At 34.1% G+C, this 16,457-nt stretch overlaps 2 protein-coding genes across 2 annotated transcripts in view; one reads left to right on the top strand and one right to left on the bottom strand.

The window, feature by feature from the left end:
* Positions 1-16,457, top strand: part of CSMD1 (CUB and Sushi multiple domains 1) — a 984,784-nt gene that overhangs the window by 738,041 nt on the left and 230,286 nt on the right. The window contains exons 13-14 of the mRNA XM_052696996.1: positions 12,677-12,859; positions 14,593-14,919. Coding sequence (XP_052552956.1) covers positions 12,677-12,859; positions 14,593-14,919 — 510 coding nt within the window. The remainder of the gene's footprint in view (positions 1-12,676; positions 12,860-14,592; positions 14,920-16,457) is intronic.
* Positions 1-16,457, bottom strand: part of LOC128087832 (uncharacterized) — a 303,478-nt gene that overhangs the window by 248,959 nt on the left and 38,062 nt on the right. The window lies entirely within an intron of this gene.

Raw genomic sequence — 16,457 nt, 5'->3', positions numbered from 1 at the left:
ATTTATTGACTTGTTTTTCCTAATGTCAATATTACCTCTGTATGAAATAGTTTGCAAAGAAAAAAAGAAAGATTTTAAAAAGACTGTGTCCAGAATGTCAAGGGAGTTGATAAATTCCCCTCTGCTCTGCATGATGGGGCCACATCTGGAGTACTGTTTCCAGTTCTGGGCTCCTCAATTCAAAAAAGATAGGGAACTCCCAGAGAGAGTCCAGCAAAGGGCTAAAAGATTATTAGAATCCTGGGGCATCTCCCTTAAGAGGAAAGGCTGAGAGACCTGAGACTCTTTAGCCTGGAAAAGAGTAGTTTGAGAGGAGATCTTAATGCTTATAGAAGAATCACAGAATCGCAGAATTGTAGGATTTGGAAGGGACTTCCAGAGATCATCGTGTCCAACCCCCCTGCCAAAGCAGGTTCCCTACAGCAGGTCGCACAGGTAGGCATCCAGGCAGGTCTTGAACATCTCCAGAGAAGACTCCACAACCTCCCTGGGCAACCTGTTCCAGTGGATGGAGCCAGGCTCTTTTCAGTTGTGTGCAGTGACTGAAGAAGGGACAGTAGGCGCAAACTGGAGGGTAAGAACTTTCATATGAATGTGAAAAAAACGTTCTTTTCTTGAGAGGTTACAGAGCACTGGAAAAGCTGCTCAGAGAGGTGGTAGAATCTTTTTTTCTGGAGATATTCAAAACACACCTATGCTTTCCTGTGTTGCGTACTCTAGAGGGCCTGTTTTAGCATGGTGTTGGACTTTGTGATTTATAACTCCTATGATTCTGTGATTCAGTGTATTAGGGTGCCAAAATTTGTGCATTGATAAGAACCACTAAACTACTTCCATTTTTTTTTAGTTGTGCTATTTGAAAGAAAAAATAATTAAAAAGCTATAATTTTTTTTTTTCACTTTCTCCCCAAGATACTAGAATGTTGCAATTAGTGAAAACCATTCATATTCACTTTTATAGTGCATAATAAACATTTTCCCACTGTATCATATCACACTCCACTGCTTGTTTCTTAACTAAAGTTACACAAATGTACTATGGGGAACATTACACAGAGAAACACCTTCGTGTGTTACAAAATATAATATAGGAAGGCATAGTGGACATCACCTAAGCACACATCCATAACTTTCCAATCTGAATACTAATATCAATCTACCATTTCTCTGTTTGTCTTCTGTAGCTAATTGTAAAAGTATGTAGAAATCAGAAAATTTTCTCAAGAATTCGGGACAGTCTGTTGGATGACAGATTTTACAGTCTGTGGGTACCTGTGTTCTTTAAGATCTTAACTTTATGGTCTTAGAGTTCACTGTAGAATTTGAAATAAAATGTTTTAATAATGCTTATGAATAATTTTGAAATTACTCAAGTATAACTTCAACATCAATGCTCTAAGCTATCAAAATGACAAGATAGGGAAAGTTTTACTGTTGTGGTTTCAGACCATGTAAAATAATATTCCAGTGTGCAAGGAAATGAACAGTATACTGTTAGTAACTGTTTGTCAAGCAGTTTAGAGTCACAATTTTTTTGTTTTAGGCAACCATTTTTGTGATGAACAGGAAAAGTATTTTATTTGTGACCTGTTGTCTGTCTGACAGCTGTAGGAAATTTTGATTATATGTAATTGTAACAGGCACAGGACATTCCTGTAGCAGATTTTGTGTTTTTCTTTTTTACAAGTTTGTACAGTTGACTTTCAAGCAGTTTTGATTGCCAAAAACAGAAGAACAACAAAAAACCCCAAACATTTTAAAATCTCTGCTGGTTTTTGAACGTTCTGTAGAAACCAAATAAAATATGGATGAATCATTGAAGAGTAGTAGATGTTCATAAAAGCTAGTATCTTTTTCTGGAATTATAACCAACTAAGAAAGTTATAAGCATGAGCTTAATTATACTACCATAAAATTTAGAATTGGAAACTATTAACATTTTTAGTGCGTTCTCTCAGCCTTGTATGTCCTTGGGAAGCTTAGAGCAGTGTGCTTATTAATGGTAGCAGTATTTGTGAGAGGATTTTTTTCTGAAATTCTTTCTAAGTCCTTCTTGCTAACACAGGCTTTTCTTGTTTATTTTTTATCTTCTCTGTTCACTTCCATTTCACGGTTAATATTAGTATAGGAGTCTAATTCCTCCAGGATCTCTTTTCTTCTCTTGTGCCCCCTACACAACTCAGCCTTTTTCCTTCTTTTTCTGAATGTGAAGCAGTAGAAGCAAGATGTTGAATGAAATTTTCCAACTGAGATATCCAATCTATCTATTGAAATTTAAATATATGACTAAAAATTTCCACAAAGACTGCAATGGGCTTTTGTGAGATTTCACTGAAAATAACACATTTCACTTATTTTCTGCGTGTGTGTATACAGTATCAATTAACTATGTACAAGTGTATACTGGTTTGGTATGGTTATATAAATATTGTACAGATCTCTGTACAGTGCATCTGAAGGCTGCACTCTTAATCTTGCCAAAATCTTTTTTTGCTATCAACAAAACACAATATCTAGTAGAAATTAACTCATTTCTAAATAGTAATGAGTCAAAGACTGTCTTCTGGACTTCTTTACATAGCATTTCGTAAGAAAGAGAATTTCTTTTAACCTTGACTGAATTAAAGCTATTCCCAAGAATTTCTAAATAATGAAAAAAAAAAAAAAAAAAAAAAAAAAAACCGAAAAAAAACAAGAACAAAAACAAGCAAACATTCATTCTTTTCAGGCGGTTGGGAAGCCTCAAGCCTCCAAATATATATTTTTTCTTTGTTTTCATTTGAGTACTGAGTGCTTTTATAACCTGTATCATAGGCATAACAGTCTGCCAGATCCAACACCCTATCCCTATTACCCTATAATCCCTTTTAATCTTCTATTTTATTTAGTGATACTCAACTCTTTCTTCCTGATCTTTAAAAATTGATAACACCCAATTAATAAGTGATTACAATCTATAAGTACAACCTATAAGTATAGTAAAAAATGAGGTCCTCTCATATAGCACTAATTCACTAATACAAAATCTACCATATGCTACCATATCCTTGGAATTTTGATGGTTGATTTTTTTCTTTGGACAGAGTATGAGAAAAAAACATTGCTTCTGTGGGCAGATATGCACATGAAGGTATTCAGGCCTACTAAATGTTTCACAGGGTTATAGCATCTTAAATATACTATGATTACTATTAATCGACTGTTATTCTGTAGTATTGTAAATATGTAAATAATACATATGTTATTAGGAAAGAGCAGAAAAAGTATATGCTAAGCTACTCAACACTTCTATTGCCTCCTTATAATCCTTAGTCGCATTTGCACTTTGAAATATTATTATTATCTAATTTTCATCCACTTAGTATTTGCTAAATTGATTTTCCACGATGCCAGTTCTTAATTAGGATGCCACATATTGCTAACTTAAATGGTTTAAGCAAGATAAAATGCATTATATCAACCAAGTTTTTAATTTAAAAATCCTATTCTTTTATGACGTGCTTTATTAAAAAAAAAAAAAAAAATTATATTTTCATCCTTTAACCCTTCAGATGTAGATGCCTGTGTTGACTGCTCCATTACTTTGCTTAGAATCAGCTTTTCTACAGTGAGAAACAGTTTTTAACTCATATCTTTATGACATATTTACTTTTAGTTCAACTTTTAACTTAGGGTTTTATGTAAATTGTTTAATATATTGTGATGCTAAAGACAAGAAGTTACAATTAAATAGAAACGTTTAGATACAGAGAACATGGGAAATGCTAACAAATTCCAGAATTTTCATAGAATCACAGAATCACAAGATTGGAAATGACCTGCAAGATCATCTAGTCCAACCGTCCTCCCATTTTAAAATTTTAAAAATTCTCTTTATTCTAGTTATGTGGATATAGTTTCCCCAATCAGATCAAAAAATTAGAGCTTCAAAAGCTATCATGATGGTAGCAAGTGATGACTTACAAGTAATATACTGCATATGAAGAACCCAAGATTTTCTGACTGTTATATTAGGAGGCTATGAAGAATATTTCAGTTATTTGACAGTTCTCCCAATCAAACTTAATTTATGCATTATAATTATTCAATTGATCCCTTAGACTTGCATTAACCTATTTTAAATCTGCAATACTACCAGTCTGATTCATGAAATAGCCTCTTAAATTTGGATTACAATCGAGTATGAATGTACAATGACATCTGAGGTGTATTTTGGTTTATTTTAGATAAGGAAATAAGAATCCCTCCTGGGCTCTTTATAACCAAACTTATTTATGATCTGCAATTTGCTTGGGAAGGTAAAATCCTGCCTATTTCAGAAACTAGCTTACGTACAAAAATATTATTTAATACCCCAACTGTGTTCTGAACATAAGACTTTCAGAGATTGTCCTCAAAGAACCACATTCTGAGAAATTCTGTTTCATAAATATTGTGTTACTTGATTCATCAGTTTAGAGATGGCTTTGTTTTACATACACTGCTTTTGGCATGATAGCATGCTGTCAGGGGTTTATAGGATAATTCAGGCTGAAGGAGTAGAATCTATTACAATTTCCTCCTCAAAGCAACGTCAGATATGAGTTTTTCAGGACAGCACTACCAAGTTTAATAAGTGAAAACCTCCAAGGACAGAGACTGTGCAGCCCTACTGGGCAACCTACTCCACTGTTTGGCACTTCTCATGGAGAATAGATTTTCCTGTATGGGCTTTTTCTCATATTGTTATTTCTGTTCCTCTTAACTTTCCACCATGCAGTGCTTTGAAAGACTTGTGTCTGTTTGCACAGTGTCCTGTGGGCACTGGCTGGCTGCTGTCAGGTCCCCTGAAGCTATCTCTGAGAAAGCCAAGCTGCCTCAGCCTCTCCTCTGAGAGCAAGTATACCAGTTACCATCACCTCAGTTTATTGATCTCTCTTTTTTTGGTAATAAGACAACCCACTTGTTTTGGTAATTCTGGTTTTATGGTTCAAGAACTACTTAAAGCAAGACCTGTCTGCAGTTCCCTGATCTGGGAGAAGCATCTTCATTGTCTCTGAGTAGGAAAGCTGCAGTTATTACATCTCAGCAACTGCTTCCCTTTCCAAAATTTTTGTGAGGGCACTGAACAAAAGGATAACTACCTTTTTAGATACTGTGCCTGAGGTGTATACTGAGGAGTTTGGATGTTAGGTGTCATGTTTTGAAGATATAGAACAGGCTCTAACCACAACAGCTGATCTTGGGATTAAAGAAAAGATCCTGTGTTTACTTGGTATACAAGTAGATTACAAGTTTAATCAATTTCTAATTTTTGTTGTCAAACCAGTTTGTAATTTTTTTTGCCGTCCAGCTTAAGGTCTGATCCAGTATTCTACACTGTATTAACTTCCTTCTATATCATCTAAAAATACAGTATCTAGTTTGTTCTCTCTGCATTTCATGTGTTACTCCAAGACTATAACAACAAATCATTTTTCTTTATGTGTTATTTCTTTCAATCTGCTGTTCACCTTGAGTGAACTTACCTAGAAATGATAATATGTTCTTCATTCTTATGAGACATTATTTGAAACTGTCAGAAATGACATCGATTTCAAAATACGTCAGGTCTTTATTCTTACTCAGAAAGCCAGCTATTTTGTCAACGTAGATTACAGTTTGATAAATTCTTGTTGCATGGGTTTTTGTTCTGGTTTTACTTTATAATGTTGTATGCTTGCTAATAAATTCTTCGGTAACTTGTTCTAATATAATTTTAGATTAAGGGAAATTGACATGTCATTCTTGGGCTCTCTTCTCTTCCACTTTTGAGGAAGTTATTTCAGGTGCCCTTCTCAAGTAAGCTGTGATCTCCATTGTCCTTCATGATTTCGTGAAGATGATTGCTAGTAGTTTATAGGCTACTTCAGTTTATGTACTTCAGTGTGAATTTAATTAGGACCTATTCTCTTGAATTTGCCTACATTTTCTAAATAATTGTTAACCTGTTCTCTTCTTGTCATGCTCTTTACTTGGACTTTATTTTAGCTTGTGTTATTTAGCTATAATATTTTTATGGAAAAAAAAAATGAAGGAAGTGTTCTCTGCTCTCCTTTCTTGCTAGATTGTTTCTTTCTTTGTGTCATATTTAATATACTTTTTTTTTTTTTTTTTTTTTTTTTTTTTACAACTTTATAGTTTTTTGCCTCTTTCCCTGGTTTACTTTTTCACAAGACTTATGTTATGAATGTGAATTTCAGGGACTGTAGCATTCATTTTTTTATGTCTCTTCCAGATGTTTACTCTAACTTACTAACTTGCATTCTGTAGGATGTCTTGAGCTAACTTGTGGCCTGAACACTGCTCAGGCCTTTCTTTAGAGTCAAGGTATATTCTTTCTGTTAGTTCTTTACTAACAGAATTTGAACAACAGAGTATTTCTTAGAACAACCTGTTCTAAAAATCAAGAGTGTTACTGAAAGCTCATATCATGCTGATACTAGACAATAATGAAAGTTTAAGGAAAAAAAAAAAAAAAAAAAAAGATAAAGTCCTGGTTTTGACAACAATAGAATTAATTTTCTTCATAGTAGCCCCTATCATACTTACATATGATACTTATATATACACATCATATATTTGGGGTTTGTGAAGAAAACAGTGGTTATCACCAGTATCACTGTAGTGTTTTCGTTGTTGTTGAGTGATTACACAGCGACAAAGACATTTCAGGTTCTTGTGCTGTCATGCCACTGGGAATATTGGAATGCACAAGGAGCTGGGTGGGGACTGAATCAGGACAGCTCACCCGGACTGTGCCATGCTTAGCAATAAAAGCTGGGGTAATGAGGAAGAGGGGGATGTTCAGAGTTAAGGCATTTGTCTTCCCAAGAAACTCTTATGTGTGATGACCCTCACTTTCCTGGAAATATTTAAGTACACAACAAATATTAAAGATTTAATTTGGTAAACAGATTTCACTTTTTATCAATACCTAGAAATACAGAATCATAGAATTGCAAGGTTGGAAGCGACCTATAAAATCTAGTCCAACCGTCTTCTCATTACCACTGCTACCACAAGCTACTAAACCATATCTTGCAGCTCCTCATCCAGATGCCTCTTGAACACTGCCAGGGATGGCGACTCTACCACCTCCCTGGACAGCTATTCCAGCGCCTGACCACTCTCTGAGAGAAAAAGTTTTTCCTCATGTCCAACCTAAACCTCCTCTGGTACAACTTGCAACCATTTCCCCAGGTTCTGTTCGTTGCCCGGGAGAAGAGGCCAAACCCCTTTTCACCACAACCTCCCTTCAGGAAGTTGTAGAGTGCAATGAGGTCTCCCTTGAGCCTCCTCTTCTCCAGACTGAACAATCCCAGCTCCCTCAGCCGCTCATCTTACGACTTGTGCTCCAGTCCCTTCACCAGTTTTGTTGCCCTTCTCTGGACACACTCCAGAACCTCAATGTCTTTCCTGTAGTGAGGTGCCCAAAACTGAACACAGTATTCGAGGTGCGGCCTCACCAGTGCTGAGTACAGGGGGATGATCACCTCCCTGCTCCTGCTGGCCGCACTATTTCTAATGCAGACCAGGATGCTGCTGGCCCTTTTGGCCACCTGGGCACACTGTTGGCTCATGTTCAGCCGAGTATCAGATCCATCAGATCTACCCTCAGGCAGATCCACACCACCTCCCAACTTGGTGTCATCTGCAAACTTACTGAGGGTACACTCTATCCCCTCGTCTAGGTCATCAGTAAAGATATTAAACAAGAGGCCCCAGTACCGACCCCTGGGGGTACCATTTGAAATGGGTCACCAGCTGGACTTAACTCCATTAATCACTACCCATTAGGCACAGCCCTCTAGCCAGTTTCTTACCCAAAGGAGTGTATACCTATCCATGCCATGGGCAGCCAGTTTCTCCAGAAGAAGCCTGTGAGAGACCAGCTTCTAAATATCTAAAGGGCAGAAGTCAAGTGGATGTAGCTAGACTCTTTTCAGTGGTACCCAGTGCCTGGACAAGTAGAAATGAGCTCAAACTTGGACATAGGAAGTTCCATTTGCACATTATAGGAACTTTACTTTGAGGATGACAGAACTGGAGCAAGCTGCCCAGAGAGGTTGTGGATTTTTTTTTTATTTTTTTTTTTTCTGAAGATACTAATAACTCACCTGGACACCTACTGTGCAATCTACTGTAGTGAACCTGATTTAGCTGGTGGTTGGACTAGATACTCCCAGAGTTCCCTTCCAATGTCTTCAGTTCTGTCGTTCTGTGATTTTTATTACTTTAAAGGATTTTTAAACGCATGCTTTTATATTCTATTGACACCAACAAAACATTTTTGTGCTCTTTTAAATAGATTATTAAAAAAAAAAAACAAACCTCATGTTGACTTTCCATCTATTTGATTCTAAAGTCTTGTTTGATTTTTAATGTTGATATAGAATGCAACAAGATAGGAGCAACAAAAATTAATCTACTGGATATGATCTGCAGCCTTTTTGATAATAACAGGGACAAAAAAAAAAAAAAAAAAAAAAGAGAAATTGTGGGACATCCCTTAGAATGTTGCTGGGAACTATATGACCTGTGAAGGAAGACTCTTTTTAGTTGGAGACAGATAGTAAATTGTAGTGTAACATTTCTGTAAAGAAATATAGTGGAATAATGGTAAAAATGTGATCATCTATGAAATTATCCTGTGAGACTACTCTGTTTTCAGCTATATGCCAACCACTTTTTAGCTTTAATAGCTAGCTTTACAGACCTATTATGTGCTATCTAATATATTTTTTCTGTTAGTTTTCATTTACCGTTTTCACTTTCAGTAGTTTCTCCCATGCTCCTTCGCATAATATGTCATAATTTCATTCTCTTATCTCCTCTTCAGTAATCCTGCTAACGAACTCTCTCTTTATCTCTCAGTCATATTATATTATATATATAATAATATAATATATTATTATATATATATAATATATAATATATAATATATAATATATAATATATAATATATAATATATAATATATAATATATAATATATAATATATAATATATAATATATATATAATAACTATATATTATATGATATAATATATCAAGAAACCATATAATATTATACATATTATATATATATATATTATTTTTATATTTATATTTTTATATTATTATTATTATTATATAATATACGTATTATATGGTTTCTTGATTTATTGGTGTTTTTAAATTCCTGTAATTTTCAATATTTTATTGAGACTAGGAAATCAGTATTACACATGCATTCCAAAGAAGACTGTGAATATAAACTAATTGACTATTTTTCTTTTATTGCTTTTTTAAGTCATTCTCTCATGATTTCCCAAATATTAAGAAAGTGATTATGTAACATTGTCTTCTGCTGTTGGTAGAATTTTTAAATGGATTTGTTTGTAATATACTTTATAAAGAATTAAGAAGTTGGACATTCAAACTAAGACTACTGATATAAGTTTTTCTCTTGTTAAAGGGAAAGTTTTATCATCTTTACCACTACAGATGTGCAATCAGTGCATTTATGAGAAATTCAGTCAACTAAGATAAAGCATTCTGTGGATTTAGTGTCTTTCAAGTATTCTGGAGTAAAAATTGTCTAGTATATAGAGAAATTGATTGTAATTGAAGAGCAAAGAAAAATACTGAACTGAAAATGTATGGAAAGTTTTTAATGTATTGATGTTGAGTACTCTTTGTTTTTGTGGGGTGAAAGCAATAGAACTTTTGTTCTATTAAAATTAAATTTAAATTAATTAAAATTAATTGGTAGATTATTAAATGAACTAAAGTATTTGATTGATATTAACACCTATGATATAATATGACCAATAAATTATCTGCATGTTTTAGTAAATCTTCATGCCAGGAAATTTATGTTAATCTCGAAGCTAAGAGAGAATGCTATCCATTGAATTTAAACAGATTATTTTTGTCAAAGGATTACTAAAATATATTTTCTATAGTAGCAGGTGGTCTTCTATCTTTGAAAAGATGTAGATTCTTAGAACTGAACAGAATTTTCCAAACATTTTGTTGTCAATACATCCTTATTGTCATTCTCCTTGTCATACATCCTCAAAAATTGTGATGTTTGCTGAGTTTTTTTTTATGTTGGATAAACACAAACCCTTACAGTTGAGTTAAAAAGTGAAGTAAATATATTTCATTTTGACATTTTATGAGTTATTTGGATTTTCAAGGTAATCTAATGTGATTAAAATTTATTCCTAATGTATTTGAGGCAAATGCAAAATGCAACATTGGAATACTATTTTCTGAGATGAACAACAGATTTTATTAAACTTTTTTTTTTTTTTTTTTTTTTTTTTCCCAAAAATAATAACGATATTTTAAAGTTTGATCTTAAATTAGTTTTTATATTATAAAATTTGACCTGAGATTAGTTATTTATATTTTTAATGGCTTATTTGTGGTTGCAAATCAGAAATATAAAAATTATATTTCTGCCCTAGTTAAAACTGGGTTTTCTTGGATGAGAAGAGTAATATGTTAAGATTCACTAAGGATTCATTTAGAATTCTGTTTTTACTGAAGACATACCATACTACTCATAAAAAATGAATTTTGAACCTATCTGAAAGCTTAATTTTAGGTAATTTCTCTTAAAATCTTTGGTTCATTGATCCACAGCTCACTCCCTGGGCTTGGTGTATCTTCTGAGAGTGAGAATGCATCCTGATCTGTCTTCCACATCAGTAAATTCATTAATTAAAGATACAGTGATATTTCCTCTTGAGACAATTAAAAGAAACACTAGTTTTTTTCCTAAGGGATCAGTTTTCAGCAGTGACAGTTTACATCCTGACACTCCTATGTGAAATATTTTTGCCCCGATCTTCAAAATGCAGTGGTGTTTTTTGAAAGACTTGATCATTTACACATGCTAGTTTAGGTATAGATCTGTTGGCAATGGTGGAGATAATTTTTTAAAAATGTAATTAAGATAAGGGTTCTGATTTTCTGTACTCAGCATGCTTTCAGGTGGCATATGTAACTGGAGAACTGGAAGAATACAAATTTCCAGTGCTGAATTATAGTACTAGGAATCAGTGTGTCAATAGGATCAGTTAGATGAAACTACTTTAAAGTTCTTGTGAATATATGATTTTGGTAATCCTTACTTATATTTGTGATAACCCTTACTTACTATTTGTAATATTATTCTACTACCGTTTTAATATATTTGTTTAATGAACTGGAAGGTGTTTTCATTCATTCTGTACATTCTGGCTTTCTGATAAGACAGAGTAATTAAATAGAACAGCCAACTCTGGAACTGCTCCAAGTTTATATTTGGGTGGAAAAGTAATTTTCTTTTCAAAGCTTATTAAGAAAAAATGTATGCTTCTCTTTATCTCTGTGAATAGCCTGTTCTGTTGTGAAACGTGACATGTGGTTGTGAACAGTCTGTTCACAATTGCTTTAAGGTTGCAAGCATAACAGATAACTGCATGCACTACAGTAATTCTATCCTGTGTATTAAACTTTTTCTTGGAGCTTGTATGTCAAGGTACATACCCGTGTTAAATCCTAATAGAAGTAGCTTTGACAGTGTTTGAAAGCAGATATCTATCTATCTATCTATCTATCTATCTATCTATCTATCTATCTATCTATCTAATATATATTTAATAATATATATATTTAATTGTGTTAAATTACTTTTTGTTGTCTTGAACGTTTAGGACTTTGTAGCTTGGTCTGAACTGTAAAACATTTAAATAACCTTAGAAATTTTATCATTGAGTTCAATTGAATGAGGTGTACATCATTTTACTACCAATTTAGAAACACACTTTATTGAACCAGAAGTGCTTCCTTAGTGTTGTTGCTCAAATGGGCACTGATATCAAATGTGTTTAAAATGTCATGGCACAGAACTGTATCCTTCAGTTTCAATGGGCAGTTAACTATATATATAGTAGTTTGCAAGATTATACAGTGTTTCCATTATAAGCATTTAATATTTGTATTTTCCATCTTTAATATTATTTATAAGTTTAGTGAGACCAGATTTCTTTATTCTTATCTTGTATATGTATATTCAATATTGACAAAATAAATGTTATTTAAATAGTGGATTTCTTAGAGAATATCTGGGAAGTATAATCTTAAATGTTGATCTTTTTTCACTATAACCGAATGCAACTAGCAAAAAATAAGCCTCTAATTTGAAATATGGGATTTAAATTTATTTTCACAGCTTCATGTTTATTGCATTTTGGTGCTTAAAATAAAATCCATTGAATTTACCAATAACTTTTAATTTCTATAAGGATGTTTGTAATAGCTTTACATAATGAACTGCAGATTTGAGAGTTAAAATAGGTTCTTTATCACTAGTACGTTATTACAGAAGTAAGATGTATGTGTTAAGATGTCTCCACATTTATAATGGAGAGTGTGGCTTTGTAATTTTACCTTGAAATAAGATTTGAGTGCAGTCATAATTTTCTTACCTGAAATGCAGGTAAGAAAGTTATTAGCCTACAAAGACTTAGGATCCTTAGTCATCTTATAGGTGTTTTTAAAGCCCGTATCTCTACCTCACTTTAACATGTAAATATTTGTTTAAAGTATTGCACCAAGTATTTTGAAGACACTTCAACTTACTTTCTATGATTTCTTTGTTTTTTTTCTTTTAATGTTCAGAAATTGAGAAAGGAGGCTGTGGTGACCCTGGGATTCCATCATATGGGAAAAGAACCGGCAGTAGTTTTCTGCATGGAGATACACTTACCTTTGAATGTCAAGCAGCTTTTGAACTGGTGGGAGAGAGAACGATTACATGTCAACAAAACAATCAGTGGTCTGGCAACAAACCCAGCTGTGTTTGTACGAGTTATTCTTATTTCTGCTGTAATAATTTCTTGACCTTCACCTCTCACTGTTCTTAACATTTTTGACTAGCCAGCAGAAAACCATTTCAAAGTACCTTGCAGAACTTTGAGACATCTTTTTTTTCTTTGGTTTCATAGTAACTCACTTGTGAGTACTATCACATAGGACTATTTTAGAATGCTCATACCCTCATTTTATATTTAATTTTATCATTTAATACTTTTAATAAATACTTGTGTTGATTCTAATTGAACTCCGCTTAATAGCACATAAGTGTTTTAAAGAACTCAGCAACATATGCACATTGATTCTAGCACTACAAAACAGTCTGCAGATGTAAGTAAAGTAAAAGTGCTGGTTGGTGGATTTTTTCCTTTTTATTTTTCCTTTTTTTTTTCTTTCCCCCCCCCACACCCCATTATCCTAAAAACATATGAATGCATTTAAGGAATATATCTAACGTGGAAGAAGGATAGTTGACCTCGTTAGATGTGAATTTTGTTTAAAAAGATCAAATATTTTTGTAGGTAGAGTTGTAATTAATTTAAATAGATAACTTCTATTTGTTTAATTTTTTTTTTCCTTCTAATGTAAAATAGAGTAAATCTTTCTAACATACAGTGTGCTAGTCACTTCAGTTCTCCAGATAGTATCACATTTTCCTACATAAAGAGTTTTATAATTTAGTATTGGATTTTCAAAATAGAGTGAGGTGTCCAACTTGTACAATATATGTGTTTTGCAGCTATGCTGCTACAGGATTGACCAAGCTAAGTGAGCTTTCTCTGGAACTCTGAGCAGCCTCAATTTGTTTGTGTAAAGTGGAAATGTGTCTAAGCACATAATGCCTGGGCATGAAATGATGAGAATGCAATGTCCTTGAATACTGAAGTTCTGTTTTGGAAAAGTACTATGCTGCATTGGCTTGATATATTAGTTTATGTTGGCAGCAGTGTGGAATATTTTACTGGGCTACACTATTTGATGTGCGCATGACACATGTCCTATAAAATATAATGGAACTCAAACTTAGAACATTTACAAACACTGAGTTTGGTTTGATGCATTTGAAGGGCTGAGTAACATTTATTGTTTGTGTTAATTACCATGAAGTAAGCCTTCCTCTTTCTGAATATACTGTTTTGTTGTTAGTTGTTTTTTGTTGTTGTTGTTTTTTACAAAAGCATCATCTATGTTTAATCATCCTGTTTTATCAAAGGGAAACTAGGTAGTTGACTGAGACATAGCTAAATTTGTACTGATCTATGCATCATCATGAACTTTGTGTACTACAGACAGATTGGCCCTTCTACCTGATTGATTTGGATTTCTAAATACGTTTTGAAAGACATTCCTTTTCAGTTTAGAAAAAAAAAAAAAAAAAAAAAGCATTCAAATTTGAAGTTTGCATTTTCATTTCAGAACAAGCAAACCTACTGATTCTTTCCAAATTCTGACAAATCAGGCAGTACTTTGGCTTTCTTGGCATTCTGTATGTCATCTTTATAATGTCTTGCAAGCGCAGTTGCAGTCACATAGCTGGCGGACTTGAAAAGCTGCAGAGCTAAATTGTAGACATGCTGTAACAATCTTATACATCTCCAGGCTGCATGTGTAGTAGTTTTCGCATCTAGACCTCAAAAATATAATATTCCACAAGAATAGCAAGACAAGTGTTTTTCGTGTTTATGGAGAATATTCTGAGAATCTATCCTTGTTTTCTTTAGTCTCGTGTTTCTTCAACTTCACCACACCATCTGGAATTATTCTTTCACCAAATTATCCAGAGGAATATGGAAACAACATGAACTGTGTGTGGCTGATTATCTCAGAGCCAGGAAGCAGAATCCATCTGATTTTCAATGACTTTGATGTTGAACCACAGTTTGACTATCTTACTGTGAAAGATGATGGGATTTCAGATTTACCACCTCTTGGCACATTTTCTGGCAATGAAGTCCCTTCTCAACTAGCTAGCAGTGGGCACATAGTAAGACTTGAATTTCAGTCAGATCACTCTACAACTGGAAGAGGATTTAATATCACTTACACAAGTAAGAATCTCTACTTTTATTTTGTCTAGCCAAAATCTCTTTCATCAAAATAATGAAAAATAAACTTGTTTTTATTTATAATGAAGGAATAAATTGCCCCAGAAAAGGGAACAATGCAAAATAGTATTACTTGTATAAATGCATTACTTTCAGTTGTTTTCCTGGTACTCCTTTCATTAGCTTATTGGGAATTTTATCATTTATTTATATCATTTTGATGGTACTGAGGAATGCACTTCATTATTTGATGAGTTTTTTTGGTTGAAACTGCTGTAAATGCCCTTGAAACTGCTGTAAATGCCCAGATAATTAATATCAAATCAAGTAATTTAATACACTTTCTCAATGGAACTAGCAGAAATAAGTTCACAAAGTTTAGGCCTTAAACACAGAGAAATATATATTTTTTTCCTCATAGTTCATCTGAAATCACTGAAGTATAAAAAGCAGCTAGAATATAGAACATAGAATGGCTTGGGTAAGAAGGGACATCAAGTTCCTACCCCTCTGCCACAGGCAGGTTTTCCAACTTCTAGATCAAACACTAGATTAGGTTGCTCAGAGCTCCATCCATCCTGGCCTTTAACACTTCCAAGGACAGGGCATCCATAACCTCGCGGGCAGCCTGTGCCAGCATCTCACCACTTCCTCAGTAATAAACTGTCCTGACATCTAACATACATCTTCCCCTCTTTGGTTTAAAACCATTCCCCCTACTTCTATCACTATTTAACTGTGTAAAAAGTTGATTTCCCTCCTGTTTATAAACTCCCATTAAATATTGAAAGGCTGCAGTAAGTCTTCCCATAGCCTTCTCTTTTCCAGGCTAAACAAGCTAATTCCTTCAGCCTATCATTAGAGGATGGGTGCTCTGGACCTCTGATGTTCCTTGTGACCCTCCTCTGGACCCTTCCCCAAAGCTCCACATCTTTCCTTTGTTGGGAGCCTCAGACATGATCCCAGCATTCCTGTTGCAGCCTCACAAGAGCTGAGTAGAGGGGGACAATCATCTCCCGTTCCGTGCTGGCCTTCCCTCTTTTGATGGAACCAGGATACTATTGCCGTTTCGGACTGCAAGAACACACTGCTGGCTCATGTTAAGCTATTCATCAATCAGGACCCCCCTAAGTCCTTCACCTCTCAAGTTCTTCTCCCAGTTTGTATGTATATCTGGGATTATTCTGACCCAAATGCAAAACTTTGCACTTTGCTTGTTGAACCTCATTAGGTTCACAAGGGCCCACCTTTTGAGTTTATCAAGGTCCCTGTGGATAGCATCACTTCCTTCTGCGGTATCAACCACACTGCTCAGCTTGGTGTCATCAGCAAACTTGTTGAGGATGTGTTCAATCGCCTCGTTTATATAATTGATAAAGATGTTAAAAGAGTACCAGTACCAAGATGGACCAGTATAAAGATGGTAAACAAATGTCTGTGGGAACATTTTTTGCTTTTGCAGTCTATCTTTTGGTGAGATGGTAAGGCATCTAAGAATAAATATCTTTGAGAAGGCAAATAAGTTCAGAAGTTCTTAAAAG

Source organism: Tympanuchus pallidicinctus, unplaced genomic scaffold (genome assembly GCF_026119805.1).
Source record: "Tympanuchus pallidicinctus isolate F22 unplaced genomic scaffold, pur_lepc_1.0 scaffold1, whole genome shotgun sequence".
In the NCBI taxonomy this organism is placed as follows: Eukaryota; Metazoa; Chordata; class Aves; order Galliformes; family Phasianidae; genus Tympanuchus; species Tympanuchus pallidicinctus.
Note: the sequence above shows the minus strand (reverse complement) of the source record. Positions and strands in the feature narration are given on the sequence as shown.